We start from the raw sequence: 27,957 nt of genomic DNA, 5'->3' as shown, positions 1-27,957 counted from the left end.
CAGTCGCTGAACGCGATCTTGTCTGCCAGCTTTAGCAGCGGTTCTATCTGGATCCTCCGTACACAACCTACAACAATTACTGATAATTACTGAAGACCTTTTCTTCTTTTGGAAGACCGTTCTCACCATGGGCGACAAGAAGAGCCCTACCAGGTATTTAACCGTGTACCCCAGTCCGTTTTGTGTCGATTTAGACTTGTTTTGCGAGAATTCCGTGCCGTTTGGGGTTGATATTCGGATGCTTTCTCAAGGAGTGTTTCTCCTTTTTTCAGTTTGTATGCCAGAGCTAGAATAGTGCACAGGCACTATGGCGGCTTCTCGCTCCCTACTCTACCAGACACTCTCAGACAAAGGGAAAATTTCTGTGGATACGCCTGGCATTCTAGGAAATGATATTCAGTGTCAACAGAACTCGTTCGAAGCTCAATGTCGAATGGACATTATTTGACATTCGTTTTGCTAGCTAACATGCTTAGCCCCGAGCTAAAATATGTAGCTAGTCTGCTTGCTAGCCATACTAGCGATGCAATCAAATGTTGTATCTAGCTAGCTAACTGGCTAACCAACATCATCTAGGTCGCTTGATTTTAGCCAGTGATGGATTTATTCAAGAAGCTCGCGCTGGTTAACTATTATTAGGAATTCGAATGGATAATCTGACAACCAACCAATATTTGTATGTATTAGTTTAAGTTTGCTCATTTAAAGGTGGGGGTACTGCATGTCATCACCACTAACAGTCATAACTAATCATATAAATGATATGTAATCAACTCACTTGACATGTCTCTTTTTCTAAGGCCGAAAAGACAAGCTAAACCAAGTGCTGACGACGGATTTTGGGACTGTAGCGTCTGCACCTTCAAGAACAGTGCAGAGGCTTTTAAATGCAGCATCTGCGATGTGAGGAAGGGCACATCGACAAGGTACGTCTAAGGTTATTTTCTTTACTCCTGCTGTAAAGCATAGCAATTTATTGAAATCGAATTTAATCAGTTACCAATTTTTGTATTCATGTTTGGACTTTTTGATTGATGTTGTTGTAGACATGTCCCAGGGTGGCCATGCAATTCATTATTGTATGGATACTAGTGACTGAATGTAGTCGGCTAGGTGTGCTGCCGGTTGCCTCGGTAGCACAGAGAGTGGTGGGAGGAAGATGAGGGACCTTACTTTATAATGGCTGTAGAGCTGCTACAATGAAAGCTCTGAATTTGACTTCAATCAACGGGTCGAAACAAGAATTCTGCTGCTTTAAATATCTGTTAGAATGTATCACATACCAGTAGGATTAAATACCATACCATGGAAACTATTAAGTTGTTTTTACTCTCTGATTGATCTATGAAATTAATGCATTTTTCTTGTCAACCAATTAGTGTTACTAACTACTACATTGCCTACTTGAGACCTATCATAGATCTACCATATCACTGCAGTACATGTCTTGATTAGTATTTTGCTGGCTGGATATTGGTGTTATGAGTATTTATTTATTTCACCTTTATTTAACCTGGTAAAACTTGCTTTTTTCTATTGTGTTACTGACTGTACGCTTGTTTATTCCATGTGTAACTCTGTATCGTTGTTTCTGTCGCACTGCTTTGCTTTATTATGGCCAGGTCGCTGTTCTCATTTACAACAGCGACCTGGCCATAATAAAGCAAAGCAGTGCGACAGAAACAACGATACAGAGTTACACATGGAATAAACAAGCGTACAGTCAGTAACACAATAGAAAAAAGCAAGTCTATATACAGTGTGTGCAAATGGCATGAGGTAAGGCAATAAATAATATATGATTGACAACATGTTAATTACTTATTTGAAATCCTTTCCTTTAGTTGTCATACTTCTGATCAGTCATATGCATACCACAGCTGTACAAACCCCTGATGGTTTGTTGTCGACCCCCCCCCCCCGGACAGAACCAATGTTTGCGTAAAATAGAGCCCATCTGAGGAGTCACAGTTAGAAACCTATTTTCTATGGCTGTCAGAAGGCCCTCTGTTATGGGAAACTGAGATGATACAATCAAGATATGCATTCTGTATTTGACATGATTTCATGTTTACTACTCACACTTGTGTTCTGGGGAATGATACTGCCGATAAGTTGTCTGTGTCAGAGTGTGAGTTCAGTCACTTCCAATCAGCTGCCTGATGAGATCTAGAGATGGATGAGTCATTTGTGAGCCTGCAGAAGAGTCCCCCCACCTTTCCAGCTGTGTTAGAATGAGTGCTCTGCTGACAGCTTAAGTCTGCCACTGGTAAAACGCTGACTGGTTTTACCACTAATCGAAAGTTGTGGGTACTGTATTTACATTTTTTAAATGTTTTGTCTCCTTTGATTTATTTATTCTAACTAAATTGTTGCCTGCAGCTGATACTGGTAATATGTCACAATGTGGGTTAGCATGCTTTGTTGTTAATGGCAGGAAATGATGAGAAGCATGTCAAAACCCCTTACTATTGAGCTTTTGGCAGCAGCCCAATTGCCTCTTATTTGTTAAATGGAATCGCATGACATCACTGAAGTGGTTTGTCACATCCCCATTTGTTCTCAATTGTTCACCTTTGATGCAATTGTTTGCTATTTGTAACTCTGTCTCTTATTTATAATGAGCACTAATTGGGCATATTTTCTCTGTTTGATGTAATCCAGTGGAGCATGGGGAGAGCAGCTTGCTCTCAGCCAAGTGATCCACACTTTAGGAGTGCGTGTGGTGGTGGTTTGTCTTTACTCCTTTTATCTAGCTAGTTAGTTTGCCTGAAGAGGCCTTTGTGTGAAGATGACGTAATAATCTGCTCACTAATTACAGTATATCTTTGCTGGTGTCGAGAGTTCAAAGAAAGCAGGCAGACTTATTTGCTTGGATGCGCACACTCATTCAGATTGTCGTTATTTTGTTTGTTTTAAAGCTAGAATTCTCGTCTTTAACTTATAAATAGCCATTGATTCTTGAGGAATATAACTTATAAATGCCTCGAGCTTAGTTCAACTGTCATATTCCTTAAGAACCCAAAAAACAGTGCCTTCAGAAAGTATTCATACCCCTTGACTTATGCTACATTTTGTTACAGCCTGAGTTCAAAATGGATTACAATTCTTTCTTTTTTACCCATCTACACACAATACACCATAATGAAAAAGTGAAAACATGTTTTTATAAATACATATTTAATTTACATAACTATTCACACCCCTGAGTCAATACTTTGTAGTCACACATTTGGCACCTGTGAGTCTTTCTGGTTAAGAACTTTCCACACCTGGGTTGTGCAACATTTGCCCATTATTCTTTTCAAAACTTTTTGTTCTGTCATTGATTTTTGATCATTGCTAGACAACCATTTTCAGGTCTTGCCATACATGTTCAAGTATATTTAAGTCAAACTGTAACTTGGCTACTCAGCAACATTCCCTGTCTTCTTGGATAGCAACTCCAGTGTAGATTTGTTCTTGTTTTAGGTTATTGTCCTGCTGAAAGGTGACTTCATCTCCCATTGTCTGGTGGAAAGCAGACTGAAGCAGGTTTTCCTCTAGGATTTTGTCTGTGCTTAGCTCCATCCTATACGATTACAACCATACCCATAACATTATGCAGCCACCACTATGCTTGAAAATATGTAGTGGTAAATATGTTTTATTGAATTTGTCCCAAACATAACACATTGTATTCAGGAGAAAAAATTATTATTTTGCAGTATTACTTTACTGCCTTGTTTGCAGTATGCATGTTTTAGAATACTTTATTCTTTACTACTATGCACTCTGTCAATTAGGTTAGTATTGTCGAGTAACTACAATGTTGTTGACCCATCCTCAGTGTTCTCCTATCACAGTCATTGAACTCTGTAACTGTTTTAAAGTCACCATTAGCCTCATGGTAAAATTCCTGAGCGGTTTCCTTCCTCTCCGGCAACTGTAGGAAGTAGCCTTTATCTTTGTAGTGACTGTGTGTATTGATATACCATCCAACGTGTAATTAATAACTTCACCATGCTCAAAGGGATATTGAATGTCTGCTTTTTTCTTTACACATCTACGAATAGTTGCCATTTTTTTGAGAGGCATTGGAAAACCTTCCTGGTCTTTGTAGTTGAATCTTTGTTTGAAATTCACTGCTCGACAGAAGGACCTTAGAATTATCTGTATGTGTGGGGTACAGGGATGAGGTAGCCATTCAAAAATGATGATAAATACTATTGCACACAGTCAGTCCATGTAACTTATGTGACCTGTTTAGCAAATTTGTACTACTGAACTTATTTAGGCTTGCCATAACGAAGGGGTTGAATACTTATTGACTTAACCTGTCTAGGACTGGGGTTCCGCTAGCGCCAATTAAATTGCAGGGCGCCAAATACAAATCAACAGAAATCTCATAAATCAATTTTCTCAACCATACAAGTTTTAGGCACCATTTTAAAGATACAATTCTCGTTAATCCCGCCACAGTGTCTGATTTCAAAAAATGCTTTACAGCGAAAGCTCCGCAGACGATTGTTAGGTCACCACCAACTCACAGAAAAACCCAGCCATTTTTCCAGCCAAAGAGGAGTCACAAAAAGCACAAATAGAGATGAAAATTAATCACTAACCTTTGATGATCTTCATCAGATGACACTCATAGGACTTCACGTTACACAATATATGTATGTTTTGTTCGGGAAAGTTCATATTTATATCCACAAATCTCATTTGACTTTGGCGTATTATGTTCAGTAGTTCCAAAACATGCAGTGATTGTGCAGAGAGCCACATGAATTCACAGAAATACTCATTATAAATGTTGCTGAAAATTCAAGTGTTATGCATGGAACTTTAGATACACTTAATGCAACCGCTGTGTCAGATTTCAAAAAAACTTTAGGGAAAAAGCATAATCTGAGAACGGCGCTCAGAGCCCAAACCAGCCATAGAAATATCCGCCATGTTGGGTAGTCAACATTATTCATAAATATCATTATAAATATTCACTTACCTATGATGATCTTCATCAGAATGCACTCCCAGGTATCGCAGTTCCACAATAAATGCTTGTTTTGTTTGATAATATCCTTCATTTATGTCCAATAGCTTCTTTTGTTTGGGCGTTTGGTAAACAATTACAAAAGCGCAATCTGGTCCAGTCGGACGAAACTTTCAAAAAGTTATTACAGGTCGAAGAAACTTGACGAACTAAGTATAGAATCAATCTTTAGGATGTTCTTTTTATCATAAAAGTTCAATAATGTTCCAACCGGAGAATTTCATTGTCTGTAGAAAAGCAATGGAACGAGAGAGACCTCTCATGTGAAAGCGCGTGACTGAGAACGAGGCTGCAGGCAGACCCCTTAGTCAAATGGCTCCCATCTGGCCCGGCCCCCCTTCACATGAGAAGCCTGAAACAAAGTTCTAAAGATGGTTGACATCTAGTGGAAGCCTTAGGAAGTGCAAAATAACCCATATCCCACTGTGTATTCGATAGGGGTGAGTTCAAAAACTACAAACCTCAGATTTCCCACTTCCTCATTTTTCTCAGGTTTTTGCCTGCCATATGAGTTCTGTTATACTCAGACATCATTCAAACAGTTTTAGAAACTTCAGAGTGTTTTCTATCCAATACTACTAATAATATGCATATATTAGCATCTGGGACTGAGTAGGAGGCAGTTCATTCTGGGCACGCTATTCATCCAAAAGTGAAAATGCTGCCCTCTATCCCAAAGAAGTTAACAATGTAAACAAATACTGTATATCCTCAACATGGTTAACTATACATTTGAAATCATGGGTGGTCCCACTTGGCCAAAAGCCAAAGAAAATGCAGAGCGCCAAATTCAAATAAATTCCTATAAAAATCAAACGGTCATGAAATCACACATGTAAGATACCAAGTTAAAGCTACACATCTTGTGAATCCAGCCAACATGTCAGATTTCAAAAAGGCTTTTTGGCGAAAGCAAACGATGCTATTATCTGAGCATAGCACCATAGTAAACAAAAGAGAACATTTCAACCCTGCAGGCGCGACACAAAACGCAGAAATAAAAATATAAATCATGCCTTTGACGAGCTTCTTCTGTTGGCACTCCAATATGTCCCATAAATATCACAAATGGTCCTTTTGTTCGATTTAATTCCGGCCATATACATCCAAAATGTCCATTTATTTGGCGCGTTTAATCCAGAAAAACACCGGTTCCAACTTGCACAACATGACGACAAAATATCTCAAAAGTTACCTGTAAACTTTGCCAAAACATTTCAAACTACTTTTGTAATACAACTTTGGGGATTTTTAAAGTAAATAATCGATCAAATTGAAGATGTGATGATCTGTGTTCAATACAGGAAGAAAACAAACTCAAGCATGCTTTCTGGTCTTGCGCCTCTATCAAACAGAACACATGACGTGACACTCGTACAAGATGGACATACTTCTTAATTACACAGGAATAACCTCAACCAATTTCTAAAGACTGTGAACATCCCGTGGAAGCGGTAGGAACTGCAAGCAAGTCCCGTAGAAATCTGGAATCCCAATGAAAAATCTTTGAAAAGAGAGTGACCTTAAAAAAAATTATAATAATCTGAATGGTTTATCCTCTGGGTTTTGCCTGCTTCATAAGTTCTGTTATACTCACAGACATGATTCAAACAGTTTTAGAAACTAATAATATGCATATCTTCTGGGGATGAGTTGCAGGCAGTTGAAATTGGGCTTCCACTAGATGTGAACCGTCTTTAGGAATTTGTTTGAGGATTCTGCTGTGAAGTGGGGGCTCATAAGGGCTGTTTGAGCCAGGTGTCTGGCACAGTGCCACAGGCTCTGAGGCGCGGTCACGAGAGAGTTAACTCTCGTTCCATTGCTTTTCTACAGACATAGGAATTCTCCGGTTGGAACATTGACTTTTTATGTTAAAAACATCCTTAAAGATCGATTCCATACATCGTTTTACATGTTTCTACGGACAGTAACGGAACTTTTTGACATTTCGTCTGCAACTAGGGAACGCACTTCATGACTTTGTATTTGTTTACCAAACTACAAAAGTAGCTCTTTGGACATAAATTATGGACATATTTCAAACTAAATCAAACATTTAATGTGGAACTGGGATTCCTGGGAGTGAATTCTGATGAAGATCATCAAAGGTAAGTGAATATTTATGCTATTTCTGACTTCTGTTGACAACCCAATATGGCGGATATCTTTTTGACTGCTTTGTTGTCTGAAAGCTGTACTCAGATTATTGCATGGTTGGCTTGTTCCATAAAGTTTTTAAAAAATCTGACACAGCGGTTGCGTTAAGGAGAAGTGTATCTATATTTCCCTGTCTAACAATTGTATTTTCATCGACATTGATAATGAGTATTTCTGTAAAATTATGTGGCTCTGCATTATCACCGGATGTTTCTGGAACTAGTGAACGTAGTAACGCGCCAATGTGTACTGAGATTTTTTGTAAACATAAATATGCGCTTTATCGAATAAAAACATTCATGTATTGTGTAACATGAAGTCCTATGAGTGTCATCTGACGAAGATCATCAAAGGTTAGTGATTGATTTTTATCTCTTTGTGCTTTTTGTGACTCCCTTTTGCTGGAAAAATGGCTGAATTTTTCTGTGACTTGGTGGTGACCTAACATAATCGTTTGTGGTGCTTTCGCTGTAAAGCCTATTTGAAATCGGACACCTTGGTGTCTATAGTTTTTTTGTGCCTTTTCCCGCAGCATTGTCCCAGCTATATCCGTGGCAGCCTGTCCTAGCCACTCGGCAGCGCACCAATAAGACGCTTCTAGCCCCTTATTAAAATGGTATCTGTTGCTTATGTGTATCAAATACTTGTTCTCCCCACTGTGTGTGTGTGTGTGTGTGTGTGTGTGTGTGTATATACATACATACATACATACATACATACATACAGTGGGGAGAACAAGTATTTGATACAGTGCTGATTTATGCAGGTTTTCCTACTTACAAAGCATGTAGAGGTCTAATTTTAATCATAGGTACACTTGAACTGTGAGAGATGGAATCTAAAACAAAAATCCATAAAATCACATTGTATGATTTTTAAGTAATTAATTTGCATTTTATTGCATGGCATAAGTATTTGATACATCAGAAAAGAAGAATGTAATATTTGGTACAGAAACCTTTGTTTGCAAATACAGAGATCATACATTTCCTGTAGTTCTTGACCAGGTTTGCACACAATGCAGCAGATATTTTTGCCCACTCCTCCATACAGACCTTCTCTAGACCCTTCAGGTTTCGGGGCTGTCGCTGGGCAATACAGACTTAGCTCCCTCCAAAGATTTTCTATTGGGTTCAGGTCTGGAGACAGGCTAGGCCACTCCAGGACCTTGAGATGCTTCTTACAGAGCCACTCCTTAGTTGCCCTGGCTGTGTGTTTCGGGTCGTCATGCTGCAAGACCCAGCCACGACCCATCTTCAATGCTTTTACTGAGGGAAGGAGGTTGTTGGCCAAGATCTCGCGATACATGGCCCCATCCATCCTCCCCTCAATACGGTGCAGTCGTCCTGTCCCCTTTGCAGAAAAGCATCCCCAAAGAATGATGTTTCCACCTCCATGCTTCACGGTTGGGATGGTGTTCTTAGTGTTGTACTCATCCTTCTTCCTCCAAACACGGTGAATGGAGTTTAGACCAAAAAGCTCTATTTTTGTCTCATCAGACCACATTACCTTCTCCCATTCCTCCTCTGGATCATCCAGATGGTCATTGGCAAACTTCAGATGGGCCTGGACATGCGCTGGCTTGAGCAGGGGGACCTTGCGTGCACTGCAGGATTTTAATCCATGATGGCGTAGTGTGTTACTAATGGTTTTCTTTGAGACTGTGGTCCCAGCTCTCTTCAGGTCATTGACCAGGTCCTGCTGTGTAGTTCTGGGCTGATCCCTCGCCTTCCTCATGATCATTGATGCCCCACGAGGTGATCTTGCATGGATCCCCAGACCGAGGGTGATTGACCGTCATCTTGAACTTCTTCCATTTTCTAATAATTGCGCCAACAGTTGTTGCCTTCTCACCAAGCTGCTTACCTATTGTCCTGTAGCGCATTCCAGCCTTGTGCAGGTCTACATTTTGAGCCCTATTGTCCTTACACAGCTCTCTGGTCTTGGCCATTGTGGAGAGGTGTCTGTCTGGTCTGTCTGGCTTAATTCTAGCAAAATAAATTCCCCTGGCTTATTTTTCAAACTGGCATGTTGTTTCTAAATGTCTGCGCAAGAGTGAAGGTTTCATCGAGTTTTGAGATAGTACTTTGCACATATAACACACTGGCTGAGGAAAGGCACTACTCCCAATATAAGTGAACCCCAAATAAATGTAGTTATCATATTTGCGCCTCTTCGATGGTCCAACCTCCCTGTCTGTTGTTCAGTGCTTTCCCGGGTAAGGGGGCAGTAGCTCTTCAGCTGCATCAGATTCATAACTGTCACTGTCCATGCTAGCTGGGCTAACAAATGTTGAATTACTGATTCCAGCATTTGATGTGCTTGTGGAATCAGAACAACTTGTCGTCGACGGGTGCAGGCGTAGTACCGCTGGTTGTAGCAGTACTACCAGTAGAGCTGGTATGTGTCTATGGACGCGAGACTTACTTTTTAAAACCATTTTCGAGCAAACGGAATGAGCAGCAGCTACCTTTGTACCGTTGGCGGAATTCCCGCGAGAGTGTAACGGTTAATGAGATTGGATGTTAATTATTTGCCTAGGGTACTTGTATTTGACATTGCGTTATTTCGCTGAACACTAGATGGTTTAATTTGATTTTTGGCAGGGAAACTAAGCTACTCAGGCGAGAGAAGAAAGGAAAAAAACTCACCCAAATGTATAGCCCCTTTGGAAGACAAATGGACTGTTTGAAAATTTGAAGGATTTTTTAAATATTAAAAAAAAAAAAAAAACATTATCTTTATTTTACTTTTAAATGTGAAATGAAATTTTTATTTGCCGTACCCCCGATGCATTGCGTGTACCCCCAGTTTGGGAATACCTGTGCTACATAATTGATAAGTTGTTTACCCCAACTACACTACTTTTGATACGCATCAGCGGGGATTAACGTCATTGGGATAGGGGGCAGCATTTTCACTTTTGGATGAAAAGCGTGCCCAGAGTAAACTGCCTCCTACTCAGTCCCAGATACTAATATATGCATATTATTAGTAGTTTTGGATAGAGAACACTCTGAAGTTTCTAAAACTTTTGAAACAATTACTGCTTTGCATACAAGCCAGTGAATTCTATGCGTGACAGCTGGATGAGTCAACAGACGTGGCGGGCTTGGGTACAGCTCCTGGTATATGTCCGTTTACGTTTATGGGGAGCAAATTAAGGAAGACCTCCTCTTTTGGAAACCGGGACAACATGAGAGGATATTTACTGGACAGCTTTGTGACATCAAATGGACTTTGGTTGTCAAGATGTGTTCTCTGTTAGAGGTCGACCGATTATGATTTTTCAACGCCGATACCGATTATTGAAGGACCAAAAAAGCCGATACCAATTAATCAGACAATTTTTTAAAAATTTTATTTTAAAATTTGTTTTTGTAATAATCACAATTACAACTACTGAATTAACACTTATTTTAACTTTAATATAAAACATCAATAAAATCAATTTAGCCTTAAATAAATAATGAAACATGTTCAATTTGGTTTAAATATTGCAAAAACAAAGTGTTGGAGAAGAAAGTCATGTGCCATGTAAAAATGTGTGCCATGTAAAAAATCTAGTTCTTTGCTCAAAACATGAGAACATATGAAAGTTGGTGGTTCCTTTTAACATGAGACTTCAATATGCCAAGGTAAGAGGTTTTAGGTTGTAGTTAATATAGTATTTATAGGACTATTTCTCTCTATACCATCTGTATTTCATATACCTTTGACTATTGGATGTTCTTATATGCACTTTAGTATTGCCAGTGTAACAGTATAGCTTCCGTTCCTCTCCTCGCCCCTACCTGGGCTCGAACCAGGAACACATCGACAACCGCCACACTCGAAGCATCGTTATCCATCGCTCCACAAAAGCCGCGGCCCTTGCAGCGCAAGGGGAATAACTAGTCCAAATCTAAAAGCGAGTGACATTTGAAACAGTATTAGCGCACACCCAGCTAACTAGCTAGCCATTTCACATTGGTTACACCAGCCATTAGGCTGATAGGCTTGAAGTCATAAACAGCGGTGTGCTTGCGAAGAGCTGCTGGCAAAACGCACGAAAGTGCTGTTTGAATGAATGATTACGGGCCTGCTGCTGCTCAGTCAGACTGCTCTATCAAATCAGACTTAATTATAACATAACACACACAAATACGAGCCTTTGGTCATTAATATGGTCGAATCCAGAAACTATCCTTTGAAAACAAAACGTTAATTAGTTCAGTGAAATAAGGAACCGTTCTGTATTTTATCTAACGGGTGGCATCCCTAAGTCTAAATATTCTTGTTACATTGCACAACCTTCAAGGTATGTAATAAAACGTAAAATTCTGGCAAATTAGTTCGCAATGAGCCAGGCTGCCCAAACTGTTGCATATACCCTGACTCTGCGTGCAATGAACACAAGAGAAATGACAATTTCACCTGGTTAATATTGCCTGCTAATAGTAGTTATAACTAGTGATTATGATTGATTGTTTTTTATAAGATAAGTTTAATGCTAGCTAGCATTTTACCTTTGCTTCTACTGCATTCACGTCACAGGCAGGCTACTCGTGGAGCGCAATGGTTAGAGCGTTGGACTAATTAACTGTGCGGTTACAAGATTGGAACCCATGAGCTGACAAGGTGAAAATCTGTCGTTCTGCCCCTGAACAAGGCATTTAACCCACAGTTCCTAGGCTGTCATGCCTAGTTAAATAAAGGTGTAAAAAAAGTTTATTTTTTTATATATAATCGGAAATCGGCGCCCAAAAATACTGATCGGCCCTAATTAATTGTCCATTCCGATTAATCGGTCGACCTCTAGTATCTGTACGGATGGAGCAAAAGCCATGACAGGGAGACATAGTGGAGTGGTAACGCGCATGCAAGCAGTTGCACCCCACGCCACTTGGGTACACTGCAGCATCCACCAAGAGGCTCTTGCTGCCAAGGGGAATGCCTGACGGATTGAAATATGATTTGGACACTACAGTGAAAATGGTTAACTTTGTTAAAGCAAGGCCGCTAAACTCATGTATTTTCTCTATTATGCAATGAAATGAGCAGCGACCATGTAAAGCTTTTACAACATACAGAAAGAAGTTCGCTGTTATCAAGGGGCAAAATATTACCACGTTTTTTAAAAATTGAGAGATGAGCTTAAAGTTTTCTTTAACTGACCATAATTGTCACTTGTCTGACCACTTGAATAATGACGAGTTTCTCACACGACTGGGTGATGTTTTTTCTCGCCTGAATGAACTGAATCTAGGATTACAGGGACTCTCCGCAACTATATTCAATGTGCGGGGCAAAATTGAGGCTATGATTAAGAAGTTGGAGCTCTCCTCTGCATTAACAAGGACAACACACAGGTATTTCCATCATTGTATGATTTTTGTGTGTGCAAAGGAACTCAAGCTTTCGGACAATGTCAAATGTAATATAGCGAATCACCTGAATGAGTTGGGTGCGAAATTACCCAAGTACTTTCCCGAAACGGGTGACACAAGCAACTGGATTCGTTATCCCTTTCATGCCCTGCCTCCAGTCCTTTTACCGAAATCTGAACAAGAAAGCCTCATCGAAATTGCAATAAGTGTTTCTGTGAAAATTGAATTTAATCAGAAGCCACTACCAGATTTCTGGATAGGGCTGCACTCAGAGTTTCTTGCCTTGGCAAATCGCGCTGTTAAGACACTGATGCCCTTTGCAACCATGTACCTATGTGAGAGTGGATTCTTGGCCCTCACTAGCATAAGCTAAATACATGCACAGACTGTGTGTGGAATATTGATTTAAGGCTGAGACTCTCCAATACATCCCAACATTAGAGTTATGTGCATCCTTTCAAGCACACCCTTATTTAAACTCACACTCATTCTTATGTTTTAATAAATGTATCGTATAGTGTGTGTGTGGAAGGCTTACAATGATGGCAAGAAAACATTTGAGAGTGCGCTGTCCCTGGTGCTAGAGGGGGTACGCATCTGGAGGTTGAATGTTTGAAGGGGTACGGGACTATAAAAAGTTTGGGGACCACTGATGTAGTACAGTAAAATTATGCACAAAGTAGCCTACACAATTCTAAAGCAAGTGAAATGTGTTCACATGCGCGGGGCACATACAGCCTAGTTTCAGCGGAATATCATCTGCACGCTGCAAGAGTGTGCAGCTCTCAAATAGTTTTAGCATGGAGCAGCTCACAGAATGGCATCAGTAGCCGGAAGGAAAGACTTCATCTCATATCTACCAGTAAATGCTAAGGCAACAATGGGTGTGCAAACAAGATATTGAACATTTTTAGTCTGAAGTGTTGGTTAGTAGGTTATTTGTGATGTGCAATTGTCATCATGCGCTGTTTGCTTCAGGGGCATAGACATAGATGGGCCTGGGTGGCCGTCATTGTAAATAAGAATTTGTACTTAACTGCTTAGTTGCATAGTTAAATTAAAGTTTTAAAAAACAACAACAACAAAAAACACTAGGGAGCCAGGACCTGACGTGCCCAACCAATCAGATTGATGTGGTTTAAGCATTGTTGTGGACTTAGGCTATCAATTTGCCTTTTTTCAAAAAAATAAATTGCTTTTAGAGTTAGGAAAACATGTTTTTTCACACAGGGTGCCTTTGCTGGGTGGGCAGTTTGGGAACTTTTAGGCATCGAGACTGATGGGAAGACCACAGTCACATACAGCATGATGTTAAAGGATAACAATCCATAAACTCTGACATCATAATAAGCCAGTAGGTCCCAATCATAAGAATACAAAAACTCAAATCAATCAAATATATTTCTAAAGCCCATTTTACATCAGCAGATGTTAGTGCTTATACAGAAACTCATTCTAAAACGGCAAACAATGCAGAAGCACAACCATTAAGCACTTCCCAATCGAAATGTACGATTACTTCCCATTGGACAAAGCATCAGATTGTAAATCACAGCTGGCCTGGTACATTGTTTGCTGCTTCTATTCGGGATGCACTGTTTCAGTTTCAATGACACTCTTCTGGACAAAAACGGACGAATGTAACTAACGCTGGGAGTATTAATTTAATCATAAATAGATACGCTAGCCTGTTAGCAGTGTTATGTGGCAAGTTAAAAACACAGCGCCTAACATTAGCTAGCTAGGCCTATTGTTCTCCGCTGTACTTGGGTTGTAATAATTTGTGGAGTATCTATTTTCCCTCGGCACGCATTTTTTTTCCACTGAATGTCAACAAAAATCTGTTCGAAAATATGAACACAGAAATACTTGACATTTTGAACTCATTATGGTGATGATTTGACGATTACAATCATGGTCTTGAATTGGAGTTGCATTTTTCTGGTCTCGGCCATGACTCGGTCTCGATTTGCTTCGGCCTTGGTCTTGAAAAAATATAAGCCCTGACTAAATTATAATTTATTATCCTCTGGCTGTCATATTCAGATGTAGCCAGCACCTGAAACCAATCACTCTGCTGCTAGAATGTGACGCCTTGCGGATTGATCAGTTTTCCTTATGACTGTGCTGTGTTTATGCTGCAGGTTGAGCTGTTCCAGGGAGAATCAATCAGGGCCTTTTTAACTTGATTAATGGTTGGTATCAGGGACCCGTGCCGTTTGGCTGTCTGTGGTTTTGGGGATAGGATGTCCCTGTGGCTTGTTGCTTGCCACTTTATTCCAGACATGTTTAGGAGGTAGGAATTTTTGCTTAGTGCTGCATAAAGCTGGTGATTCTTGTGTTCCAAACCAAATGATTGGTATTGTGTTAACCTGTTAGTCCTATAGGGGCATTATTTCATTTTTGGATAAAAAGACGTGCCCGTTTTAAGCGCAATATTTTGTCACGAAAAGATGCTCGACTATGCTTGGAATTGATAGTTTTGGAAAGAAGACACTCTTACGTTTCCAGAACTGCAAAGATTTTCACTGTGAGTGCCTTATAACAAAAGCTTCAGGCAAAACCAAGATGTTTGAGCGACCAGGAAATGAACAGGATTTCTGAAGCTACGTTTTCCATGATCGCCTTATATGGCTGTGAATGCGACAGGAATGAACGGACACTTTCTATCGTTTCCCCAAGGTGTCTGCAGCATTGTGACGTATTTGTAGGCATATCATTGGAAGATTGACCATAAGACTACAATTGCCAAGTGTCCCGCACGGTGTCTGCGTGGAAATTGGTGCGCAAAAGTCAGCTACCAGTATTTTTCCATCCGAATCAGAGAACAAAGAAGGCTTCTAGGACTGCCATTTCAATGAAGACATATATGACAAAACACCTTGAGGATTGATTCAAACAACGTTTTCCATGTTTCAGTCGATATTATGGAGTTAATTCGGAAAAAAGTTTGACGTGTAGGTGACTGAATTTTCGGTTAGTTTCGGTAGCCAAATGCATAGTAACAAAACGGAACGATGTGTCCGACACAAGAATCTTTCAGGAAAAACTGGACATCTGCTATGTAACTGAGTCTCCTCATTGAAACATCTGAAGTTCTTCAAAGGTAAATTATTTTATTTGATTCCTTTGCTGGTTTTTGTGAATATGTTGCGTGCTAAATGCTAACGCTAAATGCTAAGCTAGCTATCACCACTCTTACACAAATTATTGATTTTCTCTGGTTCTAAAGCATATTTTGAAAATCTGAGACGACAGGATTGTTAAGAAAAGGATAAGCTTGAGAGCAGGCATATTTATTTCATTTCATTTGCGATTTTTAGAAATCGCTAACGTTGCGTTATGGTAATGAGCTTAACCTCTTCCTTCTACCCTCTACTTTTTTGAACATTCTGTTAAAAATCGCGCAACATTTCAGCGCCCTGCTACTCATGCCAGGAATATAGTATATGCATTTGCTTAGTCTGTGTGGATAGAAAACACTCTGTGGCTTTACCAGAACGGCATTTACATCGAAAAGCACAGGAAAAACTGATCACTGAAAATGGGAAAATATATCCATGCGCTACTTGAACCCATTGATAAAGGTGAACCACAATTAATTGACTGAGGTTGCAGTACCTACAGCTTCCACACGGTGTCTAGAGTCTTGTCATTTCCCTTCGAGTTTTTTCTTGGTCAAACACATGCAGGGCACCGTATTTCCTTAGGTCTAGGACCGGATATTTTCGTTGAGTTTCTAGCCGGACATTTTTCCAGACGGACAGCTAATGATCTTTACATCTCGCCTCCTGATGAATTTTATCGCTTATTAACGTTTACTAATACCGAAAGTTGCATTACAAACGTATTTCGAAGTGTTTTGTGAAAGTTTATCGTCGACTTTTTGAATTTAAAAAAATGACGTTACGTTTTGAAACAATGTTTTTTTCGTTTATCACACAGTCTACATATAACGATATCTTGGCTTTATATGGGCCGATTTAATCGAAATAAAGACCCAATAGTGTTTATGGGACATCTAGGAGTGCCAACAAAGAAGATGGTGAAAGGTAATGACTGTTTTCTATTTTATTGTGCGGTTTGTGTAACGCCGAAATGCTAATTATTTTGTTTATGTCCCCTGCGGGTCTTTTGGGGTGTTACATGCTATCAGATAATAGCTTCTCATGCTTTCGCCGAAAAGCATTTTAAAAATCTGACTTGTTGCCTGGATTCACAACGAGTGTAGCTTTAATTCGATACCCTGCATATGTATTTTAATGAACGTTTGAGTTTTAACTAATACTATTAGCATTTAGCGTAGCGCATTTGCATTTCCAGAGCTCTAGTTGGGACGCAAGCGTCCCGAGTAGAAGCAAGAGGTTAAGGCTGTAGTAACGATACCGCATGCGGGATGGGGCGGACTATGAGGTTAACTCCGCTGTTAGATATGTAACCTGTTGATGTGTCATATCGACGTTGTGATGTTCGTGAGTCTGAAGTTTCTAAAACTGTTTGTATGATGTCTGTGAGTATAACAGAACTCATATGGCAGGCAAAAACCTGAGAAAAATCCACAGGTAGTGGGAAATCTGAGGTTTGTAGTTTTTCAACTCTTTGCTATTCCAAAATACAGTGTAAATGGGTCCATCTTGCACTTCCTAAGGCTTCCACTAGATGTCAAGTCTTTCGAACGTTGTTTCAGGCTTCTACTGTGAAGTGGGGGCGAATGAGAGCTGATTGAGCCAGGTGTCTGGCAGTGCCACAGGCTCTGAGGCGTGGTCACGAGAGTTAGCTCTCGTTCCATTGCTTTTCTACAGACAATGGAATTCTCCGGTTTGAACATTATTGAACATTTATGATAAAAACATCCTAAAGATTGATTCTATACTTAGTTATATAACTTTTTGAACTTTTCGTCCGACGTTCGGCTGGACCTGAAGGCTCGTTTGGATTTGTTTACCAAACGCGCTAACAAAATAAGCTATTTGGACATAAACGAACAAATCAAACATTTATCGTCGAACTGGGATTCCTGGGAGTGCATTCTGATGATCGTCAAAGGAAAGTGAATATTTATAATGCTATTTCTGACTGTTGACTACACAATATGGCGGATATCTTTTTGGCTGTTTTGTTGTCTGAACGCTGTATTCAAATTATTGCATGGTTTGCTTTTTCCGTAAAGTTTATATTTTTGGCTGGAAAAATGGCTGTGTTTTTCTGTGAGTTGGTGGTGACCTAACATAATCGTTTGTGGTGCTTTCGCTGTAAAGCATTTTTGAAATCACACTGTGGCTGGATTAACGAGAATTGTATCTTTTTAAAATGGTGTTAAATGCTTGTATGCTTGAGGAATTTTAATTGTGAGATTTTGGTTGTTTTGAATTTGGCACCCTGCACTTTCACTGGCTGTTGGCGAGGTGGGACGCTACCGTCCCGCATATCCCAGAGAGGTTCAAATGATGCAATAAGGTCATTATAATCTCTGGATTTTACTACTGTCACATTAACACATTGTCAGGGATAATGGAATTACATGAGTGGGACATGCTAGCACGGATTCCATTTGTATCTCCTATCCCCGCCACACCACCAGCCCCACTCGCTCAGAGGTACTGCTTTAGCTTATCCAGCATTATCAGCATCTGCACTAAACTTTAAGCATGAGTGGGTAGGTCCTAGTCTTAATGTGTTAATTGGCAGATTTAAAAGTACTTAATTACTTCATGGGATTTGAGAGAATGTGATGCACTATGGGATGCACTGGCTATACAGTGCATTTGGAATGTATTCAGACCCCTTGACTTTTCCACAATTTGTTACATTACAATCTTATTCTAAAATAAAAATGGAACCGCCAAGCCATACTCATCAATGGAGGGAGGGGGGTCTTGGTCGGGGATGTGACCAAGAACCCGATGGTCACTCTGACAGAGCTCCAGAGTTCCTCTGTGGAGATGGGGGAACCTTCCATCTCTGCAGCATTCCACCAATCAGACCTGTATGGTAGTGGCCAGACAGAAGCCACTCCTCAGTAAAAGGCACATCACAGCCCACTTGGAGTTGCTAAAAGACAATGGCCCTAAGCACACAGCCGAGACATTGCAGGAGTGGCATTGGGGCACGTCTCAGAAGTTTCCTTGATTGGCCCTGCCAGAGCCCGGACTTTAACCCAATTAAACATTTCTGGAGAGACCTGAAAAATAGCTGTACAGCAACACTCCCCATCCAACCTGACAGAGCTTGAGAGGATCTGCAGAGAAGAATGGGAGAAACTCCCCCAATACAGGTGTGCCAAGCTTTGTAGCGTGATACCCAAGAAGACTCGAGGCTGTAATCACTGGCAAAAGTTGCTTCAACAAAGTCCTCAGTAAATGGTCTGAATACTTATGTAAATGTAATTTATTTTTATAAACATTTGTAAAAATGTCTAAACCCGTTTTTGGTTTGTCATTATGGGCTATTGTGTGTGTGGATTGATAAGAAAAAAACTATTAATTTAATCAATTGTAGAATAAGGATGCAACGTAACAATATGTGGAAAAAGTCAAGGTGTCTGAATACGTTCCGAATGCACTGTATACATTATTAGGAGAGTGTGTGTGTGTTTCCAGGCTGTGGGAAGGAGGGGGGTGAGTTCTGCTGGGTGTGATGGATGGGGGGGTGGAAGACATGTGTTCACTCAGCCAAGTATCTCCTGGGGGATGACAGAATGGAGCACATCATTACCCAGGAAGGGAAGCGCTGGGCAGGCCCTCACACATGCTGCTTACCACCACAACTATCTCTCTGGATCACAACTATGTGGGTGTCAGTCACTTAACACGAGACAGGGGAGAGGAAGAGCTCAGGAGTAGTCATCTAGGAAATATATTGGATTGTGTTTATTCAGTCAAGATTGACATTGAATAGGTCTGTGTAGAATAATTAGTTATTAGGAGACTAGAGCAGGGTTATTTCCATGAAAGCGAATTTGTAGTGTTTGTCTAGCATTAAGCACTGTTGGGTTTCTGTAATTGCATGCTTTGTTTTTGTTTTGGTCCTGTTTAGACTACTACATGAAACACTATAAGATACAACATGCTTCCTGAGCAGTGTTGCTTGATAACTTGTTGAACTAATTTGAATCAGGCCAACCAAGGACGGCAGCAGCAGGGTTACTGGGTCCAGCAGACAGAGACAAACACAGAGGAGAGAGGAACTTGAGGTGAGAGCAACTGAATGAGGAATAACAATGGACGGAAGAGTGAAACGCAGTGAGTGAAATTGCACCGAAAAGGTATAGCAGGGAAGAAATGGATGCATATGGAAAAATGGGATTGAAGAGGAAGTGGGTGATACCATAGAGGTAAAGAGAAGGAGAGAAAATGATACCACAGAGGGGGAGAGAGAGTGATTAACAGGAATGCGCTATGGAGCCGCTGATGAAGGGAGCGCATACATGCTTAGTGCTTTCACGACTGGCTGTCAATCACCCTGATGAGGCAGATTGTAGCCTGAAGGTCAGACATGGGAGGGAATGTCTATCAGTGGGAGGTTAGACACATGAATGCATTCTTCATTGAAAAATTGCATTATTTTTTTCTTTAAATAAATGATATTTATGGACCCCCCCCCCCTCTTGTCAACTGTCCCGAATAGTGTTGTCTCCCCACATCACCGTGGGAACTAAAATGTCACGCTCAGATGCCTTGTGTTGTGCTCTTCTCTGAGGGAACATAATGGAGGGCTGTGTTAGTGGAGGAGGAGGGGTTTCTGCTGGGGCCCACTTTGTACACTGAGTACCTGGGGCATGGGGGACACGCGGAGGCAGGCATCCCCCTTGGGGGGGCGGAGGGGATGGATTAATGTTTAATAATGTCCTTGACTCTAGCAGGCAGGCAGTGCTGCAGCCGGGAGCTTCTCTCCACTCCAGGTGCTTTCTGAATACTCGTACACAGTATAGTACTGTACTGTATTCATCACCGGCTGGAGCCAATAGGCACAGTTCGCAGACTGGTTTATGGGAGCTGGGTCCCACAGCTTGTTTAACATATTACAGAACAGCCAGCTTTGCCTCTCTACTCCGCTCCACCAGTCCATCTCTGTGCTGAGGGGTTACTTATTCATAGTGATCAAGGCATCAAGACTGCAGCAGCTTGTGAACGTTGGTGCGGAACAAGATGTTGATGCTCTGTTGCCATGGTGTAGAGAAGTGTTCTGATCAAACAGAAGCCCAATGGATCACACCATGTTGAATCTGAAGCCTGCGCACAATGTGGCTGTGACCGTAGACAATCCGGTCATGATTAGGTCTACACCAAGGAAGGAAATGAGCAGTTTTCGATTCTGATGTCTTACTGTCTGACTGCAGTTAGTAGAGGAAACATTTTTGTCTGTCTCCTCCCTCTTTGAGATGCCACTGCTGCATGCTCCTGGTCTGTTGCTGGCTGGGAGTTATTGCCTGTCCTCCACACAGCACTCAAAATAAAGAGCTGTGTTAATGAGGGGTTTCCTGTGGTCATCTGTTTCTGTCAATCTGTCACAAACTGTTCAACCGTATATTATTTGTCTCTATCTTCCACTCTCTATGTGCTCTTTCGGTAGGAGGCTAATATTGACATGCAGGACTAGTTCCTGTGAAGTCCAGAACTCTTATGATTGGGACAATATAGTGGGTGTGGCTGGCAGTGTAACCATAGTTCTCAGTCCGCCTGGATTTAGTGTTTTGTGCTGATGACAGTCATTTCATTGGCTCGTGCGGAGTTAGACTCCACACCACTGTATCAAGAAGAATTGAAGTGTCAGTCAGAGAGGTGACGATGTCAATCATTATCTATGGAAGTGTGAAAAGGAGGAAGGTTTTTGATCTAGGCTTATCTGGTGTTTCTCAGTGAGAGCTGGCTTGGTACAGACTCCTTGGTTATGATGTCCTGCATATTTAAATGTATTAGTCACACTCCAGTCTCCTTTTCACCTCATTTATCACCTGTTTTACTTAACATAGGCACATCTTAAAAGGTGCTCAACGTGTCCTCATAATATGACACAATTGGGGGGGTTTATCTCTTGTGTGCTCTATTGTTCCCGCAAGCAAGGGGGGAAGCTGATGACATCAGAGGGAACCATCAGACCAAATCCTTGAATGGACTACACCATGAAGTTTCAACTTGTTTAAAAAAATATATTTTTGTCTGTAGATTTATTTATATGTGGGATATTGTTTTTCAACGGGAAGAGTAAATATAGCTGGAGTGCGTATTTAAATCTGTTGGTGAGTGTGGCCGGCCCATGATCTGGATCCAGCAAGCAGTGTTAATGGGACACGGTGGTGTTCAGAGCAGCGGTGACGTAGCTGGTAAATAAATAATATACTGTACAGTAACAGCACCACGGGGCAGGCCAACTGGGAGCTGTGCTCCTATCATGGCTGAGTTACAGCTGGCACTAAATCATAGCTTAACTATTGGGGCTGTTTCTACTGCTTCTCTCTGAGCTGAGCTCTGCTGCTGCCTCTGACACACATCTCTGGGACTGGGGGGCCGAGGAGGAACTGATGGGCCGAGGAGGCGTGAGATTATCAATCAATCACACTCACTTTCTACCTCCAGCTCTCTGCTAAAAGCTTACCCTGCCACAGGAAATTATTTCTGAGCCCGTCGGACACGGGAACCTGAGAACATGTTTACGAGTGTTTGGGCTGCTTGCATCCTGCCAAATCCTGTGATTGATCAGTGACACTTCATAGGGTTACTACTACAGTTAGAGAGACAAATTGTTTTGTGTGTTTGAGTGCGTGTTGCAAAGTGACCTGTGCTAGTCAGACAGTAAAAGCGAGGCTCCTCGGGGGGATTGAGAATTAAAATTGAAATGAAGTTGCTCTAACCTTATCATGTCACTAGGTTGCTATGAGTGTCTTATCATCCAGATGCTGCTGAACGTGAGCATGTCGATCACTCTCCTCTTCTCTGGTGTGTGACATGCATTGACTCTGCAGGTGGAGTGTGTAGGCTAGCTACATGTTGTAGTTCCAGAGCCGTTGCAGCTGTGGTGGGTGGTGCCACTGGGCCCTGCTCATCAGCATTCATCACCGTCTGCATGTTTTGGACCGTGTCACGTGCACTACGTCATGACGCCATAAGCGATTGATTGCCTTTTTATCGGCTGGAGGATAGAGGGTGGGTTCTCTGTCTGTTGCAGAACGGGGATAGATAGACAGTTTGTGGGGATATGGTGGGAGCATGGAGAATTAGAGAGATGTGAGATGATATCTGGGACGTGCGATCTCGGAGTTAAACCACTCCAGCAGCCTTGTGAAAACCACTCTCGACAGACCTCTTCAGCCATGCATCATTAACAATGTACCCAACCAAATTAGACAGAAAAGGAACTGTCTCAAACCTGAGGGCCATGTTGTCTAAAATATGTCTTGGCCATCGCCAGCTGTAACAGCCACACTCGGTTATCAAGTTTCTGCTCATGTTTTACCTTTTTAAATGTAACCTTTATTTAACTAGGCAAGTCGGTTAAGAACAAATGTTTATTTACAATGACGGCCTAGGAACAGTGGGTTAGGTGCAGAAGGACTGATTTTTACCTTGCCGGCTTGGGGAGTCGATCTAGCAACCTTTCCGGTTACTGGCCCAACGCTTTAACCACTAGGCTACCTCCCGCCCCTGAACCTGATCCACTTAAAGATAAGACTGAGAGAGAGAGCCTCAGTCAGTACCTCATCTGTATTGCAGTCAACAGGTAGGCTACATTTTCTATCAGCCAGACAGAGCTTGTTTATCAGTTCAGTCTGAGGCTTAGAGAGAAGCATCAGAAATTATGGAAGTCCCCATCTGTCCTCAGACTTGCAGAGTTCTTTTAATCATGACACCCTGAACAGCCAGACAATAAGGAGGACTTCCTGCCAATGCAGTAGATGAGATGGGGAGGCTATACCATCTTTGCCGTGGGTGGATGTGCCTCCCGAGTAACTGGCAAACCATGCACCATTCTGGGGTGGGTGGGTCGGTGCATATGTGTCTGGTTTACCCTGGTATTTCTCACGGAGCTGTGATTCTCTGGCCTGTCGAGAGTCAGGTCTTTGGAGCCTGTCTGTCGCTCTCTGGTCTTCTGTCTCTTCCCCCTGGGACCCTGCTCTGATTTTAAGTAGGGACTTAAAATATGCTGTTCTTATAGTTGACTCGTGTTTTAGGAGAATAAACAGTTTTTCATGAAACACCCGTTGTAACCTCTCCGGTGGAAGAGTGATGAGCTTCCACTGAGCCTTTCATCCTAGAGCTTTGTATTCATCCACGGAGACACTAATTGTCTCCCTCTCTGATTTAGGATGCATTTGCCTGCTGAGTGTGAATGGTAGGGCTCAAAAATAATAGGCTAGGTGTGTGTGTGAGAGAGACCACAGAGAGCAACAATGACTTCATTCTGCTTGCTCTGGTTGGCGCGCCAGCTTGAGTGAGTGGCTGCACGTCCCTGTGGATCCCAGTCTGACAAATGGGGCCAACGCTGCAGTAATCAGATTAGAGGACGTAAATGACGGGCTGCAAATGTCCCACCTTGTGATCCCCCACATTCATTTTATTACAGCACTAAGCTAATGAGATTACCCTTCAACCAGACTAGCCGACCAAGAGCTGTCACTTACACCCAGCCAGCCAGCCTGTGGCTCAATCTAGCCAACTCCTTATAAGATGATGCAGTGTGTGTTGCTATGTGGTCAGGCAGGGGCTGTCGTCATGTCAGCCCTGGCCCTGAGTGAGCCCAGCCTAGAGACGCTGCTGCCCGCTAATCCCTGTTTGTTCCCTGTTTTCTACAGGAAACCCAGGATCAACTCCCAGCTGGTGGCCCAGCAGGTGGCTCAGCAGTACGCCACGCCTCCCCCACCCAAGAAGGAGAGGAAGGAGAGGCCTGAGAGGGAGCACGACCCAGATGGGGAGCTGGTGGATGTGGAGGGGGAGCACCATGAGGGAGTGCGTCCGGAGAGAGTGAGGCCAGATGAAGGAGAATCTCCCCTGGATAACGGCAGGAAGGAGACACCAGACAATGACAAAGCAGAGAAAGTGAAAGAGGTAAAAGCGGAGGAGGAGGAGAAAGAGGAGGTGAAAGAGGATGAGAAAGAGGAGAAAGAGATCAGCCCAACCAGGCCCATCACCAAGAGACCCAGCCTCAAGGAGATCAGCCCAACCAGGCCCATCATCAAGAGACCCAGCCTCAAGGAGATCAGCCCAACCAGGCCCATCACCAAGAGACCCAGCCTCAAGGAGATCAGCCCAACCAGGCCCATCACCAAGAGACCCAGCCTCAAGGAGATCAGCCCAACCAGGCCCATCACCAAGAAACCCAGCCTCAAGGAGATCAGCCCAACCAGGCCCATCACCAAGAAACACAGTCTCAAGGAGATCAGCCCAACCAGGCCTATCACCAAGAAACACAGCCTCAAGGAGATCAACCCAACCACGCCCATCACCAAGAAACCCAGCCTCAAAGAGATTAGCCCAACTAGGCCCATCACCAAGAAACCCAATAACAAAGAGGTCAGCCTAGCCAGGCCCATCATCAAGAAACCCAACATCAAAGAGATCAGCCTAGCCAGGCCCATCACCAAGAAAGCCAGCATCAAAAAGATCAGGTCAGTGTGTAGTTAAAGAAATAACATGTCTGTACAGAGGCAAGTGTTTGTTTAAGCATCATCTCTCTATAGACATGAACTTTACTAATATAACTCCTGTGTTTGTCTGTGCAGACCCAAGACAGACATTCACCAGAGTCCACCTAGTGATAAACACAGTGTACAATCTGGGAAGTCAACAACCAAGACCAACAACTCTCACATCTCCAGGTAGGTCATTCTTCTCTCTGCTACTAGTACTGACACTATCTTGCCGTTGGACATTGTGAAAACCTGTCATGGCATTTAAATTGCCACTCGTTCAAGCTATTCTTAAAGGCCACTGTTGGAAAAAATCTAGTTATTCATCAATTATATTTGTATGTTCTACATCCACTCTCACTTTCTCCCTCTTACTTCTGGTTGATCTTGTTATTGCTCATGTTGTTGGAATGAGCAGTTGGGTCTAATCACCCACACTGGGCTGGCCACATCTATGGTTGTATCTTAGTAAGGCAGTTTTATCAATGTAGTTCTAACCCTGTGTTTTCCCCTGCCGACTAGGCCCAAACTGAAGAATATTGACCGGAGCACCGCCCAGCAGCTAGCGATAACGGTGGGGAACGTGACGGTCATCATAACAGACTTTAAGGAGAAGACCCGTTCCTCCTCCACATCCTCGTCCACTGTGACATCCAGCGCAGGCTCTGAGCAGCAGCATCAGAGCTCCGGCTCTGAGAGCATGGACAAGAGCTCGACTCGCACCTCCACTCCCAAAGGAGAGCTCTCTGTGGGGCAAGATGAGTCCTTCTGAGCCCTCCAGTCCAGGTGCTCTGAGAGGACTCTGTGGATGGGATCCCTTAGGGGGAGATATTTCACCTTCCTACTACTGCCCTACCCCCTGCACCCATCTCCATTCCATCACCATCCCTGGATGCTGAGAGAGCTCGCTGATTGGAGCGGCCCCAGCGTGTGCCTGATGGTTAACGTCTAACCATGGGTACACATTGTGCATGGCCCATGCGGGAGTGTGGGGCTGACAGGAATAATGTACTGTTTTATATTTGTATGTGGCTGATTCAACATTTTTGTTTTTGTATAAAGAAATTATCTGCACAATAACCACCATTTTAACAACTCTGAAATATTATTACCCTTATTTATTACTTGTTTCACCTGTATACTTTTAGACTTTTTTTGTTGAGGCTTTGCTTTGTAGTGCTACCTATCGCTCCCTTTGACACTAGTTTTGATGGTTGTACTGGTAAGATAGGACAAGGCTTGATACACCCACACAATGGTGCTAGATAGAGACAGACTGTGAAACAGTTTCCAACGTGGGACGGTCGTTCACACAATACAACAAAGTGCTAATAACCCAGAAATGTTCGCTTTTTCTCGTCCACTCTTTCTCACACTATCACTCTCCTACAGTGAGAGTGTGGACCTCTGTGTAGTCTGGTCTTTCAGGTTGATATGTAGAGGTCAATGTGCAGCATAAAAAGGTAACCTGTTTGATTTGAAAATCCTACGATGTAAACTCAACACACCCAAACCTTTTCTTCTAGCTTTCTTTGTCTATGATTTAGTTTGATATAGAATTGATGGCCTGTCTTTAACTGTATGGTGTAGGCGATAGTGAAAAACACTAAAGTTGTTGGATGTTTTTTGCATTCCGTCGCTTCAATATTGGTTAGCCATTTGAGGGATGGAGTGGGACCCTCTGCTTTGAGACAGGTTTATTTCTGTAGTGACTGAAGGAAAGTTTAGATCCACCTGTTAAGACCAGAGTTTGAACTGTAATATAGTGATTCCCTGTACCGTTTATAATATCCACGCTAAGGGACTTCAGCTTGTAATAAGTCCTAGCTAACGTTTAGCCTACTAATCTTCTTTTCAAATTCTGTTTACAAAGTTGTAATTTTCCAGTCCGTTTTGTGCAATTGCCTGGACAGATTGAGAATTGATTTGAGTGACTTATTCTGATAAGATATATTTAAGACTCCCAATATGTAGGCAAATGAAGGCAGAAACATTGCAAGTAGATGATATAATAGAATATTGCATTTTGTTTTGAATTTTCAAAGCAGTTACAGCTTTATAACCAATTAAATGGTTCTAATTCTCCTTTAGACAAATATAGACAAACACAATTTCCTCTTAACTGTAATAAATTGTATAAAGAATAAATGTGTATATGATATCTTAGTTTTATTTATTGAAGGACCAAAGGAATTTCATAATGACATGATACATAGACAAATGAATAACAATTTGAGATGCAATTATAAAATGTGTGAAATGAAATACATTTTAAATAAAGACTAATATAATCCATTTTAATGGTGTAATTATTTTCCACTTTTTTAACAACTCAACTTTTACATAAACCTGAGGATCAGCAAAACTTGACATGTTTTCTGAGCTGTGTTGAACACCTAACCATTATTTAAATCACAAGTGTCTACTCAAAGAACACAAGTTAGTTGCTCTGCTCAGTGAACACTAGACTAGAGGCAATGAGAACCAGTCATTAAGCAATGAGCTGTATTGAACTCTGCAGTGTTTCCAGAAGTTCTTGCAGCCATGGAAAACCCTGTTATCTGAGCCTCTGCTCTGCTCCACTGTCCCCCGTATAGTATCTGCCCCTGCAGAGAACCAATTGGCCTGAGCAGGCCAGTTTAATCTCTCCCTACAGACCTCTAAAGCAGGTCAGGCAAGTTGGGCATGCCCTTCTATTTTACTATGACCATGAGTCTATAGGGCAAGTGTTGAGGTAAAGGCCTTACTGTCTATTTTCAGTTGTAGAGAATATA

General features: G+C 41.9%; 1 protein-coding gene across 1 annotated transcript; it reads left to right on the top strand.

Annotated features, from left to right (window-relative positions):
• On the top strand, positions 1-27,478 carry LOC115143406 (RING1 and YY1-binding protein-like). The gene is made up of 5 exons (XM_029683805.2): positions 1-153; positions 801-926; positions 24,350-25,162; positions 25,277-25,372; positions 25,706-27,478. Exons 1-5 carry the CDS (start codon positions 128-130, stop codon positions 25,953-25,955), a joined length of 1,311 nt encoding a protein of 436 aa, XP_029539665.1. The 5' UTR covers positions 1-127; the 3' UTR covers positions 25,956-27,478.
• The last annotated feature ends 479 nt before the right edge of the window (positions 27,479-27,957 follow it).

The sequence above is a fragment of the Oncorhynchus nerka genome, linkage group LG15, assembly GCF_034236695.1.
Source record: "Oncorhynchus nerka isolate Pitt River linkage group LG15, Oner_Uvic_2.0, whole genome shotgun sequence".
Classification (NCBI taxonomy): Eukaryota; Metazoa; Chordata; class Actinopteri; order Salmoniformes; family Salmonidae; genus Oncorhynchus; species Oncorhynchus nerka.
Note: the sequence above shows the minus strand (reverse complement) of the source record. Positions and strands in the feature narration are given on the sequence as shown.

Bases quoted from the DNA above. Each gene is read 5' to 3' on its own strand.
- LOC115143406 (XM_029683805.2), top strand. From the start codon at position 128: ATGGGCGACAAGAAGAGCCCTACCAG. The intron at 927-24,349 runs GTACGTCTAAGG...TGTTTTCTACAG, and splicing joins AGGAAGGGCACATCGACAAG to GAAACCCAGGATCAACTCCC. The intron at 25,163-25,276 runs GTCAGTGTGTAG...TTGTCTGTGCAG, and splicing joins GCCAGCATCAAAAAGATCAG to ACCCAAGACAGACATTCACC.